Source organism: Neopelma chrysocephalum, unplaced genomic scaffold (assembly GCF_003984885.1).
Source record: "Neopelma chrysocephalum unplaced genomic scaffold, ASM398488v2 Primary Assembly neopelma1_24, whole genome shotgun sequence".
NCBI classification, from domain to species: domain Eukaryota; kingdom Metazoa; phylum Chordata; class Aves; order Passeriformes; family Pipridae; genus Neopelma; species Neopelma chrysocephalum.
The window spans coordinates 29,666,403-29,682,551 of NW_020897693.1; the positions used below are offsets into that span (position 1 = coordinate 29,666,403).

At 35.9% G+C, this 16,149-nt stretch overlaps 1 protein-coding gene across 8 annotated transcripts in view; it reads right to left on the reverse strand.

Moving 5' to 3' along the window:
* Positions 1-385: 385 nt before the first annotated feature.
* Positions 386-16,149, reverse strand: part of HEATR5A (HEAT repeat containing 5A) — a 67,436-nt gene continuing 51,672 nt past the window's right edge. For all 8 annotated transcript variants that reach the window (XM_027709679.1, XM_027670254.1, XM_027670245.1 and 5 more), the window contains 11 exons: positions 15,833-15,901; positions 15,240-15,419; positions 12,425-12,659; positions 11,724-11,972; positions 9,968-10,095; positions 9,109-9,256; positions 8,153-8,425; positions 5,527-5,751; positions 3,917-4,068; positions 2,314-2,527; positions 386-2,036 (listed from right to left, as the gene is read on the reverse strand). In XM_027709679.1, coding sequence (XP_027565480.1) covers positions 1,735-2,036; positions 2,314-2,527; positions 3,917-4,068; positions 5,527-5,751; positions 8,153-8,425; positions 9,109-9,256; positions 9,968-10,095; positions 11,724-11,972; positions 12,425-12,659; positions 15,240-15,419; positions 15,833-15,901 — 2,175 coding nt within the window. In that variant the 3' untranslated portion in view covers positions 386-1,734. The remainder of the gene's footprint in view (positions 2,037-2,313; positions 2,528-3,916; positions 4,069-5,526; positions 5,752-8,152; positions 8,426-9,108; positions 9,257-9,967; positions 10,096-11,723; positions 11,973-12,424; positions 12,660-15,239; positions 15,420-15,832; positions 15,902-16,149) is intronic.

Consider the following 16,149-nt stretch of genomic DNA (forward strand, 5'->3'; position numbering starts at 1 on the left):
AAGATGAGTAACTGCCAAATCTAATGTAACTCCCTTTCAACACAGCCAACAACTACAGATTTGACTTCAATGAAGAGGTGAAACAAAGGGCTTCTGGTTCTCCAGGGAAAGATGGAAAGCATCTCAGCCATCTTCCCAGAGTTCACACATTTCAGCATTTGGCACAGAAGAGGTATTTACACATAGACAGTTTTCCTGGTGCTACTTATTTACCCAATGTGCTACACAGAACAGAGGAAGACCTGCAATATCAAGTCACAGACCTTGATGAATCCAGCCCAAACTTTTATTATTAGTTTCCTTGAGGCACCATACAATGATCTTCTTTCTGATACACAAGTCTTTAGAGTTCCTCTACTACAGGATAAAATGACTAAGACAAATATTAAGGGAAGAAAATTAGCTTTATTTATGTAAATTAGAAAAATTAATTGTTAGAACTTTGGTCAAATGGTTAATTCTGTACAATTTACAATTATATTTATATACAAAACTTCTAATAAAATACAGTACATCACACTCTTTCTGAGTCACAGTGTGTTTCTCAGTTCCGTAAATAAATTTTTTTCTTCTTTCTTTTAAAGCAATTAGATTCAAGAAGGAAATAGTATCCTCAGTTTGATAGTGTTTGGTTTAGTTAATACTGGTATTAAGAAGGAAGTCAAAATACTCTACAGCCTTTGCAATTTTGATAGTTATTTTTCTATATTAAAATATGTTCCTTGATAAAAATGTTAATTATATACTCCTTACTATCAGTTTGTTGCACTTTATTTATAGACACAGGACAAGTTGACTTCAAATACGTTCATCTCTCATTGCAGAGATACACAAATTTATGTGAGTTACATGTATATATAACTGATCATTTACAGATCAGGAAACATACATCCAGATAGAGCAGAGGTCTGAATTGAGGCACAGTATGTTAAAATTGCTGTCCTACCCTGGACAGGATATGTAAGCTCCAATTGCCTGGCTCGCCTAATACAAAGTTAACACAAGAACACATCCTGAAAAGTGAGACCATGTCGAGAAGCAAGGCACCAAGCCTGCCAATCCTTACATCGTCCCACTCTGGAAAGCACTACAGAGTCCTTCGTGAAGAAGCATCATAGAACTGTGTTTCACTCTGTTACATCTTGTCCAGCTCAAGACATTAGGATTAAAGCTATTCATATTACCTTTACTGAGTTGAATTTTCTGAGATCAACAATAAACTATTGTAAGGCTTAAAAGGATACTTAATCTGTTTAATTAATGATGCAGTCTGTTAAATTAGTAATTTGCATAGATTACAACCAGTAAGTAAATTTATGCCCCAGTTAAATCCAAAAACCACTTAAGGTAACTTCTTTTCGACAAATATTGCTTTGAAATAAAATTAATTTTACTTAATGGCTAAGTGTGGGCTTCTCCTAAATGTACCTATGGTAAAGTTCACTGTACATTTTTTAATATAGACACGTGCATTTCTGGTATTTTAGTCCAAAATAATAAAAAAATATAGATTTGATGACCTCTGATTTATTCATAGTATTTAGAGATGTTTAAGAAGTCTTACGCTAACAGAAAGCTACCTGGAGATTTCCTTTCTCTTAAAAACTTTCTGAAATACTGCAGCACAAACTCAAATACTTAAAATCAACTCACAGTGATTCTACTTTGATTAGAAAATAAAAGGGATGTTTTTTGCTGCTGACATCAAAATGTGTAAGAAGATAATATGAAGCTTTAAAGAAAATTGGTCTTCAGCTGAATGCTTGAACTTTTCCCAGGATTCTTTGCATGTTTAGCAGTCTTCACTTTGATGCTTTCTTGATTGCCTTTCACAGCTGACTCAAGCCTGGCTTTCATAGTTGGAGAGGAGGCCATTAGTTTTTTAAAAACTGATGAGTACTGTGGACCAATCTGCATCAGATTTTGCAAAGCAAACTCATGTAGATTTTTTGCTGAATTTGTAGCAGAAACCAGGGCATTTTCATCCAAAAGAAAGGAAATAAGGATGGGAAGAAAGCAGGCCACCAAATGAGCACCTACAACATTGAAAACACAACTTGAGCATACACTTTTTAAAAATAGTTTCAAATTCAAACTAGAAGTATTTCTCTAGGTTAACATTTAACTCAAACTATAAAGCTGCAAATGTTAGCTGAACTGTAGGGTAAAAAGAACCAACATTTACTGTGAGCAATTTTGTTAGCAATTAGTTTTCAGGATTGGATTCCTAGCAGTCGTTTTGGTTTAGTTTGTTACTTATGGCAACTTTGAGCATATTTAATGCTTTGGGCACTAGTAATGGAAGTAACTTACGGTGCTCTTCCTCAGCAGTGGCTGTCAGAGATGCAATCACCTTTATTCCCTCCTGAATGACTTGAAGTTCAGCAGCATTTTCAGGTTTTGCTTTTTCTGTTTCCTGCAGTTTTCCCACAATGGATGGTGCTAAAGAATGAATATAAGGATATGACACGGTTTTGTTTGGATGCTGAAAGATGGAGTGCAGCAGCTGGTAGCACTTATACTGTACCTAAAGGGAAAATGAAATTTGCAGTTACAAAGCATTGTACTTAAAAATACATCTCTGAGTATTTTAAATCTAACAGCTTGTCAGATAAAATTTTAGGGAGGGGGAAAAATGTGCCTCACAGCTTAAAAATCCATCAGGTTTCAGGCTGCTAATGTATAATACTTTATAAGAGCATTATAATTTGTAATCAAAATAATAATAGAAACTAGATCATACTTCCTTTTTCTTTCCACCAAGTCTTACATATTCTGACATTTTTGAGTTAAGGAAAAAATACTATTTTTGTATGAGGATGAGTACTGTTTTGAAAATACTCTCCTTTTTGCAAAAATACAGCTGACTGAAAAGAGGTGCTTAAAATGTAAGCAATATCCCTGTCAAACTGTGGACACAATTTTAAAATGCCTCAGATTGTCCAATAGCTTGCATTCATTGGAAGTCAACAGGACTGGAACTGCCAAGTTCCTACACAATTTCTGAAGGGTTCAGATGCTTAAATACTTGGATAAAATTTGAAAATGCATACTGACATTTCCTTGCAGTCATATTTGGCATCCCCAGTTTCCTAACAGTGGAAACTGACATTTACAATATTAGAAATGTATTGATCTATAAAAAAGTACTGTCTTACAGCTATTTCTCAAGTAAAGGTAACTATATTTATTTTTTATTACTATACAAATATATACAGAGAAGATGCAAGAAAAACAGTTTACAACGAATTCACACAAAGATGAAATCTAATGCATGTTATTTTCAGAGCTGAACTTTGAGAGTGAAGAAGTCCTAACACCTAAAAAAGCCATTTGTATAAATACTTCTTTTCCCTGATACATTGGGTTTTTTAGGTGAAGAATAGTAATATATGAACTGTGGCACTACAATCTAAATCCATTACATGAAAATATTTATACTAGCTCGGAACAAAGCATTAATCTAGTTCAGTAGGCTGCATCCAGCAGTGACCAAGAGCCGATGCTTATGGGACAGTAACAGTTATGCAGTGGTACTTGCTACAGCTCCCAAAGAGACACAGCTGAGTGATTTCCTGTGCAAAAGATAGTATCTGTGTGTTGAAGATAAAATGAACAAATAAAATTAAACAGGTGTCTGAAACACTACAACTGTATTTTGTACTTATCAATGTATAAAGTGCTGCATCCGATGCAATAAAAAACAAAAAAATCATAGGAATACAGACTTGCATACAGAATAAAAAATGATGAAATGCATGGCTGGACATGTTTTTGCTCACTTGTTCAAACTGTAATTTAAAATAGAACAGATATAGTCAGGAGAGAATTAACTTCAATCAATACCCAGGACCAGTGACACAACTAAAATTTATTTAACACAATACTGGTATTCTATAACTTCACCAGTACTTACAAGAGGATCTTTTGAATCAAGTGTTATTTTAAACTTCTCAATACAACGCTTCTGAAGGCACTCTACAGTAGTAACTTCTGGGCTGGTAGACATAACAAATACTGTAATAGCAGTAAGCAGGCTAACTTCATCGAGTTCTTGGAGTTCTTTATCTATCAATAAAGTAAGAAGGTTAGATTTGCATTAAAATGTAATCTTATGAGTTTAAGTGTTACATAGAGGTGGAACAGAAATATCAATGTCTACATTTCTTTAAGAACCTCTTTTTTCAAATACACAATGTACTCTGATGCAGTGATATGGACTTTTTCTGTAATTCAGGGGTGCTTATATGCATATTTAGAAATAACAGCATACTTCTATTCCATTGTTTCTGTATATAAAGTACAATAAATACCTTTGAAGAGCTGGTAGGACATATTAAGACAACAATCTTTTTTGAGAGTATATAAAATTTGCATTAACATATATTCTTTTGCTATAACTTAAAAAAACAGCTCTATAAAGAAAAGTTCCAACGACAAATTACACCTTAGAGAGTAAACATAAGGAATGATAAAAATACTACAAACTCAGGAAGTTGAAGCAGCAGCACACAGTAAACTTACTTTAGGACAAAAAAATTTTTTCTTGCACTACTGCTTTAAATACCCTTTGTTTTACTACGGGCACTAACTCTGTTGAGAAGCTGCACGCAGGACAGCTGTCTTTTATGCTCAAGGGTACACTGAGGACATAACTTCTGTTTATGCTGTGGTACCATGTAACTACATTGTGGCACTACGTAACACAGGAGTGGGCCTGCAAACCCACTGTCCTGGTTTCAGCTAGGATAGAGTTAATTTCTTCTCAGTAGCTGTTACAGTGCTGTGTTTTGGATTTAGAATGAAAATGGTGTTGATAACACACTGATGTTTTGGTTTTTTGCTAAGTCATGTTTATCCCAAGTCAAGGACTTTCTTTCTTGTCTCATGCTCTGCCAATGAGGAGGTACAGGAAAGAAACTGTGAGGGAGCACAACTGGGACAGGTGGCTTGAACTGACCAAAGGACTATTCTGCACTACAGAACGTCAAGCCCAGTGTATAAACTAGGGAGAGTTACCCAGAAGAGGTGCTGATCTGGGTTCAGAAAGGGGGGGGTCTGGCATTAGTCAGCAGGTGGTGAGCAACTGCCTTGTGCATCCCTTGTTTTTCCCTTTTTATTATATTATTATTATAATTTACCATTATTGTTGTATTTTACTTTATTTTCAATTATTAAACTGTTCTTATCTCAACACACAAGTTTTACTTTGATTCTCCTCCCCGTTCCTCCAGGGTGGGGGCAGGGTGGGGAGAGCAGCTGCTGGTGCTTAATTTCCAGCTGGGCTTAAACCATGACACCCTCATTTGTACTTTTATAGATGATGACTTCTCATATGAACTGTAGGGACAAGATTGCACTATAGTTTCAACAGTACTTGGTAGTTCTTCACACATTCTTCTGTGACTAACATACTAATCTTTTTTTAATATGTGCATAAACTGAATCTAAATAAAACCAAACAACCTTTCACACAGACAGTTTTTGTTTTGTTTTTAAATACACAAACCCAATATTTGTGCTTACCTCGATCCCAACAGTCAAGTACTGAGACCAAAGCACTACGCAGAAGATCAGTCCAAGCAGCCCTACTCTTCTCTGCTCGAGACATTGGAGAAGACAAGAGTCCTTTAAGAGCTTGTAGAGATGCAGCAACCACCAGAGGTAACTGGCCATCTTGTGATTTCACAGCAGTTTCTTTAAGTACTCCAATAATTAGGTACAAAATAGTAGGAAGAACTGAAACACTTCCTGTAAAACAATGCAAATTAATTTTACAGGAGTTAAAAAAATGCAGGTAGCTTTTACATAAAAAAAAATTGAGGCAGTTTTGTTGAATTCTCTTTTTTACTTATTATTTATAATTTTTAAGCACCTGTATTAATGGAGGCACTGACAATTTGAAGAAAATATTTGAAATAATGTGTGACCTGCTATAGCAAACAGGGAGTCAGACTGCTTAAGTGAAGTCAAACATTTTCCCCTTTTAAATTAGCACTGTAGATCTTTTATGGATGATTTTACTATATGAAGCATGGAATTATGTCCTGTTCAGAGAAAAGCAAGAACAGAAAGATCAGAACCACTGAGGAGGTTGTTCTCATAGAAGAGAAGGTATGGAAGTATACTAAGTATAGTAGTATATATGGTACATACTAGTATATGCAGTAGTACGTATAGTAGTATATTCTTTGTATATAATAGTATATACAAAGAATAGCAGAAAACAAAATATAAGCATCCAAGTCTATTTTGCAGTGAAGACAATAAAGTGAAGGAAATTAACAGAGGGTAATTTCAAAACTGGTAAAAGGAAATACTTCTCCCACATGATGCATGGTTAGCTAAGGATGTCATTGCTCCAGAAAATCAGTAAAGTTGAGAATTTAGTAAGAGTAATTAAAAGAGGACCTCAGAATAAATAGGTGTAAAAAAATTCCTAGAATTACAATAAAAACCTCTAAAATATTTCGGAAAACAGGAGACCTAGGGAGAGAAGCAGATTGTCCAATAGGCTACTGAAGAGATCTTCATCTCTAACAATCTGATAATTGACCTGTCAGAATGACACACCATTAAGAAATATTAAAAATAAAACATGGAAGAAACCTGGCATAGCAGTTTAACTTATTTTTACATCTTGGAACCTAATAGTAATATAGAATTCTGCACATATTGGAGACAACCTAGAAACCTGCATACTTATGTATTGCTCCTATCTCAGGTTCTGACTCAGCAAAGCACAGAGTTAAGCATATGGCATAATACACTTATCTCCTTCCCTAATCAGCAAAATGCTTACGCTTTTGAGATTTTAATATACTGTTGTTCATGAGAGACCTGTTGAACAATGAAGGTCTCTGACATATGCACAAGTATTTTCTGAAGCTGAGGACACCTACCTTCTATTTTTAAACAGCCAAGTCTTTGAAAATTGACTATTGGAATTCAGTAGGAAATGCTGTTCATGAGCATCATTTACTTGCAAATTTTATTATGCACACCTATCATGACAGCCTGAAGTAAGAGACATGGTAGTCACAGGACTATAACTTCAATTACCTACTAAAGGGGAAAAAAATGATGCAATTCCACATAGGAATTCTCTTCTCTTTGATTATATGAGCTGACTTTTGGAGCTGCTTCCTTATTCAAGTGACTGTATATGCAAGCTTAAGCTCCTCTTTTCAGTCACCTGAATGAAATGCTTAAGTCCTTTAGTGTAAACATCTCATATGGTTTGATACTGCAAGCTGCTAGTTTGTGGAATGACATGAACAGCTAAAGACAAAAAAGAACAACAGCCACCAAAAAAAATCACAGATTATTTTTCATACAAGATAGTTGTCCTCAGTTTTAAGTGATGCTATGTTTATTTCCATTTGCTTTGAACCAATAAATAATGGGCTGCAGAGGGAAAAAAGAAAGCATATCATCACCTTACAATGATAGCAAGACTGCCATTTGGAGTATGATATTCCCCAAAGAAGAATCTTTTAGCAGAGAACAAAATTAAGAGAAAAGAAGACATTTTCAGGGCTGGTAAATACCAAAAATTTGCATAAGGTGTACACAGATACCTAAGGTGGGAATAGAGGAGTAGGGCAGAAATGGTTTATATGTGTGACTGTAACAGCACTGAAAGATCATATGTACGAATATGATATTGGAGGTTGGTGGTGGGGAACCATCGTAAAGTTTGGAGTGAATCCAAAATGAATCACGGGTAAAAGTCAACTAATCTGAGAATTCAACCGTAACTCCTTACAGTGGTTTCTTTATGTTCCAATGATGGCTTTTAGTGAAAGGTAACATGACACATTTCCCTTTCAAATTTAATTTATGTCTCCATTATAAATTCCAGAATAGACAATTCAAGTAGAATATAATCATGTAGCTGTTGTATACTTCCCTGTACAAAATGAATCTATTAATTGCACTGCTACATGTGGGAGGAAAAGAAAAACTACTCATTTAATTGCTTCAGTTTTGTAATCTGACAGTCAAAAAATAATTAGAAAAGGAAATTGTCACAAGCAAATCCCTAAAACTTGCTGCCAGATTTATCCAGCTAAGAAAATTAGGTATTAACAAAGGGAGAGAAGACCCCAACATTCTTTCATTAATCTTTTCTTGTGGTGAAACAGCATACCTTCAGGAGAACAGATTGCAGGAACATCAGAGAGAATAACTAATGCTGCTGCTACCAGTCTGCTTCCATCTTCTGAGAGTAACAGATGTCTTCCAGGTTGAACTGCAGGGCTACAAGTTAATTTAGGGTTGAGCTGGGGAAGCTGTCTGACAAGAATACAAACACACAACTCCAGTGTTGCAAAGACTAATGATTTCCCAGGCACCAGTCCTCCTGTGTCTTTGCCTTCTCCAAATTCTGGCAATGTTTCCTTTTCTGCAGCACCATCATCAACTAAAACAAGAAGAAGAAATATGGCAGAAGTCTGCAGGCTGTGCCTTGTTTCCAGGAAGTTTACTTCTTAAGACTGTTTCATCACCAAATTATAATCTTGATGCATATATATGTGCATGAGTATGTATTCAAAGTTCTACTGGCAAACATACATCCTTCTGAATAAGCAAACTACACAGTGATTGTCAAAAGGCAAAAGGGTGTGCAATAGATATATAACATCCTGAGGCACCAAAACAATATGAAGTCACCTGATACAAGTCTTTTTATTCTTCTCCCAGTCTTTTCCTTTTAGAAAGCGAACATTAGGAAGTTACAATCAGAGTAACTATTGGAACCTAGCTTGTAACAGCTGTGTGGAGTCTCTCCATTGCTCTATTGCAACTGATCACAGCTTTTCATTAAAACTCCTCCCTCCCTGACACCACACTATCCCAAGACTATCCCAACTGCACTTTCTCCAGTTTTCCACCTCACTTCCTCTGTTCAACACCCAAACCATCTGGTATTCATCATACCACTCCAATTTTTTATGTCAGGCACCTGGACTGACTTAAATAAACCAGAATTAGTAACCAACTGTGAAACACTTCAATTAAGATGCATCTTGGAACCCAGTTTTCCAAGAAAGAATTGCTTTAATCCTGATAATAGGTATTCAAACATCTCACACATTACTGTACCTTCTGCACTTCTCCGCTTTTCCTTCACATGTTCCTGAGCTGCAAAAAGAATCAAGCGAACCACTTCAAGGGCAGCAAGCTGAATATCAGGTGATTCTCTGGTCAGTATCAGTCGATGCAAAACATTCAGCAGCTCCACACCTAACTCCTACAGTAAGAAAAACATTTAATATATCTTAACTTAAATGCAGGAGTTTTAGGAACTTGTTAATACTTGTTAAAGCCAACAGTATTACTCTGATTAATCTCCCTAAGGAACACAATGTAATTTGTACAATCATAGAAGTTGTCATTTTCTTCAACATCCAGCTCGTAGCTCCTGGTAGCAGCAGTCCTGATCAATTCTCCCAACAAAATAGTAAACATAGCCATTTAAGAGACACTTAAAATTACTAAACTCACCCCCCCTCAAGTAATCTTTATCTTACGGCATCTTCACTCTAGAAGGTGGGGATACTATATTGTATCCCTCCTACAGTATATGCATTTCCTTGGAAAGACCATCAACAATCAGCAGAATTTGGCCATGTCTTTGATTTTTACAACAGAATTAATTCAATTGTGCCTTGAGAACTCTCTTTCCTGGAATTCTGTCTTTACCCAGTTCTCATCCTACTGATCTAATTACCCCTTCCTCACAAACTGTCCTCAAGTTCCCTGCCTCTCACCTGCCTTCCTACAGGTTCCATGATGTGCTCTTTTTCTCTCCTCCCTCTACCGCTTTGGATTTTGGTAAAGCATATAATTTACCTACTACTTATATGTTCAAGATACCTGGAAATACAATAGAGTGCAGAGATGCTGTTTAAACTAAAATTATGCCTTAATTCTGGGGGACATTGGATCATTAATTCATTACCTGATCACCACCTATTTTAGACCTTGGCCACGGAACATCAAAGAGTGCCTGTAGGGCATGCAAGCAGGCAATAATATTCTCCATCACTGCATCCGATCGAGGAGAGCAGAGGAATTCCACACTAATTCCTGTAAGCATCAGAAGAAAAAACCCACATGTGCTCAAAATTTTAAGGAATAATTTTGTCTATTACTAAGTAACCTCACAGTAGGTTGAGCAGCCATAGAAATAGCATTTTATATTAAGTGAATTCATCTCCTATTGCTAAAATTTTGGGGCAAGAACTCTATTTCCATCAAAACAAAGAATTTCAGCTTCTAAAAAATATAAGATACAATTATAACTGGCTACTAACATAAAGAAATAAAACCCCAGCCATTTCTGAGTAAAACACTAAACTATAGGTCCAGTGAACAGACAGACAATTAATAATGAGTATATAGCAGAATATTTGCCTCATTGCTCTGATTTATGTAATAGAAAGAAAAAATGGCAAAAGTAATAATAGTGCATAAACTCAAAGGCTGAGGCTTTATCTTCCCATTTTACAAAAATGCAACTACCACAACTAGATCACTAGCACTAAGTAAATTACATGAACCCTAAGCTTGCACATCCTAGAGAAGATAAAACTATTTTTTTCCTCAGCTTTCAGGACTCCTCAAGACTTTGAAGACAAGCTTCATATAAACTGCAATCCATATTCTCATCCCAGTTGTACAGCTGTAATTCCAAAATGTGTGATGACTTGGGAAATGGATCGATGTACACTGAAGAACAGCTGTGCAACAGAAAATGCCCGAGTTTTAAAGTTCTTTCCGTTTCTCTGTAGGAGTGAAAATGAACAACTGGAATATGTTCAAAAGTAGAATAAACAAGCCAGATGTCCATGTTAAAGTAGGTGAAATTTGAAGCACTAAATAGTAGAGGAAGCAGGGGAAACGGGCAGCATTTGTATCAGAGGTCCCACTTTTAACTGAGGGGGCAATGGAGTTCAAAAGAAATCTGGCTCTCTGTAGAAAAACTGGGATTCAAAAGAAGACATATGCAACTGGGTCACACAAACCCATTCCAAAAAGGGATTACAAAAGAAGGATACAAAAGAGAGATCAAAGAAAAAAATATAATCACAAATGTCTAATTGTGTAAATTTGGAGAACTGGGACTGAATTCAACTACCTGATTAGCTTCTGCAGTAGAGGAGTCTTAAGAGAGCTTTATGTGAATGTAAGGAAACACTTTTTTACTGTTTTGGTGACTAAGCACGGGCACAGGTTACACAGAGAGGTTGAATCTCTATCCACAAAGATATACAAAAGCTGTCTGGACACGGTCCTGAGCAACTGGCTTTAGGTGAACGGCTTGAGCAGAAGGTCGGCAAGATGACCTGCACAAGTCCCTTCCAACCTACACACTATTCTGTGATGTAAAACTGTACTTTAGTAATGTTAATCCATGCACTCTGTAATTATAGTGGTACAACCACGGTAAAATTCACCCTTGAACTTGCATGTTTATGGGCAGAGCAATAAAGACTTGTTTAGGGCTTGTTTAGCTCACAGTGAGTGTTTTTTGTACCACATTTGGAAAACACTTCACAATTTTCTCACTAGGACTTAAAATTCTTCTGATTGTATATTTTTCCAAGAGATAGGATATTCAGTGATGCAGTATAATGTGAACAATTAAATATTTGCTAGCAGTTTTATCTAGTAAGAGTTACATTTTGAGATACAGCATATAGACACTCACTAACCCAAGATAAGATGAAATCTGTCAGTATTCACATCCTCAGGTGATTTCACCAAGGGTCTGGTAGAAGAATCTTGACACATGGTAGTTGGGGTGACAGGTCGAGAGAGATTTGTAACTCCTTCATCTGGATCAACAACAACAAAACCCGTGCTAGTCAGCCATAATGCTGTAGCATAAAGTATCAGTGCCCAGGAGTTGTAGTAATGAGGTCTGGCGCTTTCAATCGTCTCTGCTGTATAAAATGTACCACCTACAAGAAAAGAAGTTAGTTTTAAGGATGTAATTTATTTTCAACTATCATATTTTATCCTTCTTAAAAGAGGATTCTTCTTTTTATTGAAATTATGTTTATAATGTATTGTGAAACTATGGGAAAAATTAAAATTATGTTTATCATGTATTTTACGTATAACTTTTTCTTTTAATGTTCAAGATTAAAATTCAGGCTAATGAGGGCAGCTAATTTACATTTATTTGGAAAAAATCCAATAAATTACCTATTTATTTTTTCTACCATAAAATAACCCAACAAGCAAGAATACCAAAAACTACTTTTCACATCAGTGAAACCTCTGCTCTGAAAAGCACTCCTGATCTTTAGATAGCACATAAGCATGCTTATTCTCTGTACAATTTAATCTTACTTACAAGTTGGTATGCTGACAAGTGGCTTATGAAAATACAACTGATTTGCTTTTTTACCTTCAGCAGGTAGTTGTGATGCATATTCTGAAGGCAAAGTTAAGAGAGCAAAATCCTGAAGTGCAGCAAGCCAGAGCTTACTTAGTGTTCCAAGATCTGCCTGTACCAAGTCCAGAAGTCCACTGGCTGAAAATGTTACATCTCTGTAGCTTTCTTCTGCAGAGTTTGGAATTTTTAAACAGTGATTGTGTGCATCACTTTGATTTTTCTGCTTTTCAACTGCAACTATGTAAACCTGTTGATATATAGATATTGACAAGTATTGACATTTGGAAAAAACTACTGTGATCACTAACACGACTGCCCATTGAACGGACGTGAGGTTTCCTAGAATCTATTCCTCCTTTAGTTCCAGTAGGCATAGGTGAACAAGCACTTATTTTCTAAACCTTCTGAATCCATTCCCCAGCTAATCATAATGCAAGTGTCCCAAAAAAAGGAATAACTACTAAAATTCCTAAACACACCTGCAGTTAACTTCCCTGCTCTTAAAAAATAATATTTTACTTGTCCAGCTTCTGGTTTCAACCATCAAACCCTGTTATAGCTATGGCTACAAAACTGAAGAACTTATCAAATAATATACCTATAATCATGATCTGGAAACAACAGTCAAACCATTCCTAAAACTTCTTTTAACTGAAATGACATATTGCACTTGCAACTGACTTCTCAAAGTTATTTATTACTCTGTGTTATCAGTAAAGAATGAAGAGTACAGTCCTGCATACTTGAAGTGCCAGGGCCTGAGAAAGGCCAAAATTGACTTACAGATGAATCCTGTACTGTCCCTACTTGATATAGGAAAATGGGCAAACCTTATACACAGATCAGTTAGATTGCTTGTGCCAAGTATGAACTTTATACATGGATTAGCTAAACTGCTTATGCTAAGCATTATTTTGTCAAACCATATATTTGAGACATCTTTTGCTAAATCTTGTCTGTTAAACCGGATGCTTAAGAAATTGTAGTATGCTCTTGTAAGATATTTTAGAGACCTTTAGGAACCTTGCCCAAACTAGACCGGGGCTCTGGACAAGCCCTGGTCTTAGGTGGTCGAGAAGACTGTCACCAGGTGTTTCTGCATGACAAAATATGCAAGTCATTCATATCCAGCCTGCAAAAGCTGGATCCCTTCACAGTGAAGATGGAGAACTCACCCACGAGTGGATGCACTGCATAGGATTTCCCAGTTACCAGGAGTGGTTCTCCGACCCTTTGCTGTGACTCAGGGCTCCCCAGCAAATGAAACAGTCTAGATGACGGTAATTTATTAGTGGGGTAACTGGTGATGCGTCTTTCTTAATCACTATTCTTTGCTTGTACAGTAATGATTAGATGCATTTCTTTGCTTTGTTTGTTTGTTGCCAAAATGGTGCACGTGCTAAGCTTATTGCCATATTAAATGCATTATTTTGTTTTTGTGTTGCCTTAATTTTGCTAGTCAAGTAAGATCATTCCCTCTGTTGGTGTCTGTGCCCTCTCTCTCTCCCATCAATTGGCAAAACAATACTTTGCAAACTCGGGTGTTACCATCAACAGGTTAATTTAATGTTAATTTCCCCAGATGCCTTTCTAGCTATGAAAAAGACAGAACTGAGAATGTTTCAGACCAACAGCTATCTTTACTCTCTCCAAAATGCCCCTGGAGGGATGCTCTTCTCAACTATAAAGGAGACATTTAGATTCAATGAATCTCAAGTTAGTTTTGGAAATAGGTAAGATTCTAAGTGAGAAGGAACTGCCTAGGGCTTAAGTGAAATATTTGTAAATTACAGGTAACAAAAGCTTATGGAAAGCTATATGGATTTTACTTTCAAGAATTCTAGTGATGTTAATTACAGGCTGGAACAATTTACAGATCCTCACTTCTGACAATTGAGCCTCACAGGCTTCTGACCAGTGATAGGTTGTTACATGCTATTAAAAACATTTTCTTCATTTAATAATTTTAAGTTGATCTCAGTACTTTATCTCTTCCTGAATAGATTAAATAGACTAATCTTCTTAAATCTCTCAATGTAAGCACGTTTCCAAGATTTTTATTCCCGCTCACTAGATTTTCTCGAATGGTTTTCCTATTTTGCCAATATCCTTTCTCAAGTACAGACACGAGAGGTGTTTTTCTACAAATGTTCACATAAAAGCTATCTATTGCCTACTTTCTCCTCCAAAACAGCTTCTTGACTATACACAGAAATATCATGTACCTACACAACATGTTCACATTTAGCTGGTTATCAAGCATCAGCATCCAAGGTCCTTATCACTACTTTCTAACACACATCTTTTAGAGATTATGTACATTGTTCACCTTTTTGACTTTTAACTATTTAACCTTCCACTTACATGTATTAAAACAGGCATTCACGTGAGCTGACTTTTAAGTTAACCAATGCAGTACTGAACAGACAATATTAATTAATTACAAGAACTATTTCTAAGAAATAAAATGCCAATAGACAATGAGAAAAATGACACTTATTTAAAATGGCACACATTCAGTGGACCATCGCCATAGCCATTTATAACATGCAATTTTAAATGAATATTGAACTATCAGAATATCTTAAGAAATTCATATTTTTAAGTATGAGACATTATTCTAAATGTATGGTATAATACCGATTGCTTAAGGAGCAGTGCTTTCGTCAAGTTTACAAAGTTCATGTACTGTTTAGAGGTAGCAAAGCAAAGGGCCAGCACTTTCTATTTAATGAAGCTTGTAAGAAATTCCTCAAAAATTCTGTCTGAAAGGTTCCAACTCACCTACCAGATATCAAGACTAACATTACAGAGCTGCTATACTAACCTCTGCCCAAGCCTTAAGCACAGCCAGTATCTCCATAGTTGAGGTGCTTTCATTATATTGTTGATTTTGTGCTTCTTTTCCAGCCTGCACTTTGACCAAAGAGGACACAAGCAACTGGTGAACCCTTCGAAGGTCATTAAGATCACTAACTACACCACTTGCTATCCAGGCACTGCACACCTAGTGTTGTGAAACAGAAACAATGAGGAACAAGAAAAAAACACCATGGAGATTTTTTTTTTCTGTCTGTAAAATTATGAAAACCAGATTTAATTTCTACCAAGATACATTTACTCTCAGAAAATAATAAATGTTAAATGACACTACAGTTTAGTATACTTAAGTAATGAAAGCCAAAAACATTAGTGGGGTGTCACAAATAATGACCAAGTATCAACTGCTATGAAGTTTCTCAAAAGACTTTAAACTGCAAAAAATCTTTGAGTTTTCACAATACAGAGGTAACATTATTTTGTGTACATTGAGGATTTGAGGCTAGATGATTTATTTTCTTTTCATTGTGTTGCATATCAAGCAAAAGAAAAATATTTCAGAGGGTCTATTACCTAAGACTTCTGACTTTCAACACTTGCCTGACATGCTTTTGCTGTGACATCAGGAGGAGTTTCAGGAGCAAAGGCAGGCCTAAGTGCTGCTCCAACCTAAAGAGAAGTTACACAACATTCAATACATAGTGAACAATTAACTAAATACTTACTTTTCATAATCAGACTTTGTTATAATTTTCCTTTATAATTTTCCTTTTTTCACAGACTGTTTCAGTGAAGTTAAAGAGCAGAGAAACAGCTGCAGTCATACTTTTATTGTTTTGCTTACACTGAAGACATGGCTGTCTCTGAGAGGGGTCTTCAAAGTTGATTCTATTTTTTGCACCGTCTAAAACTGAACC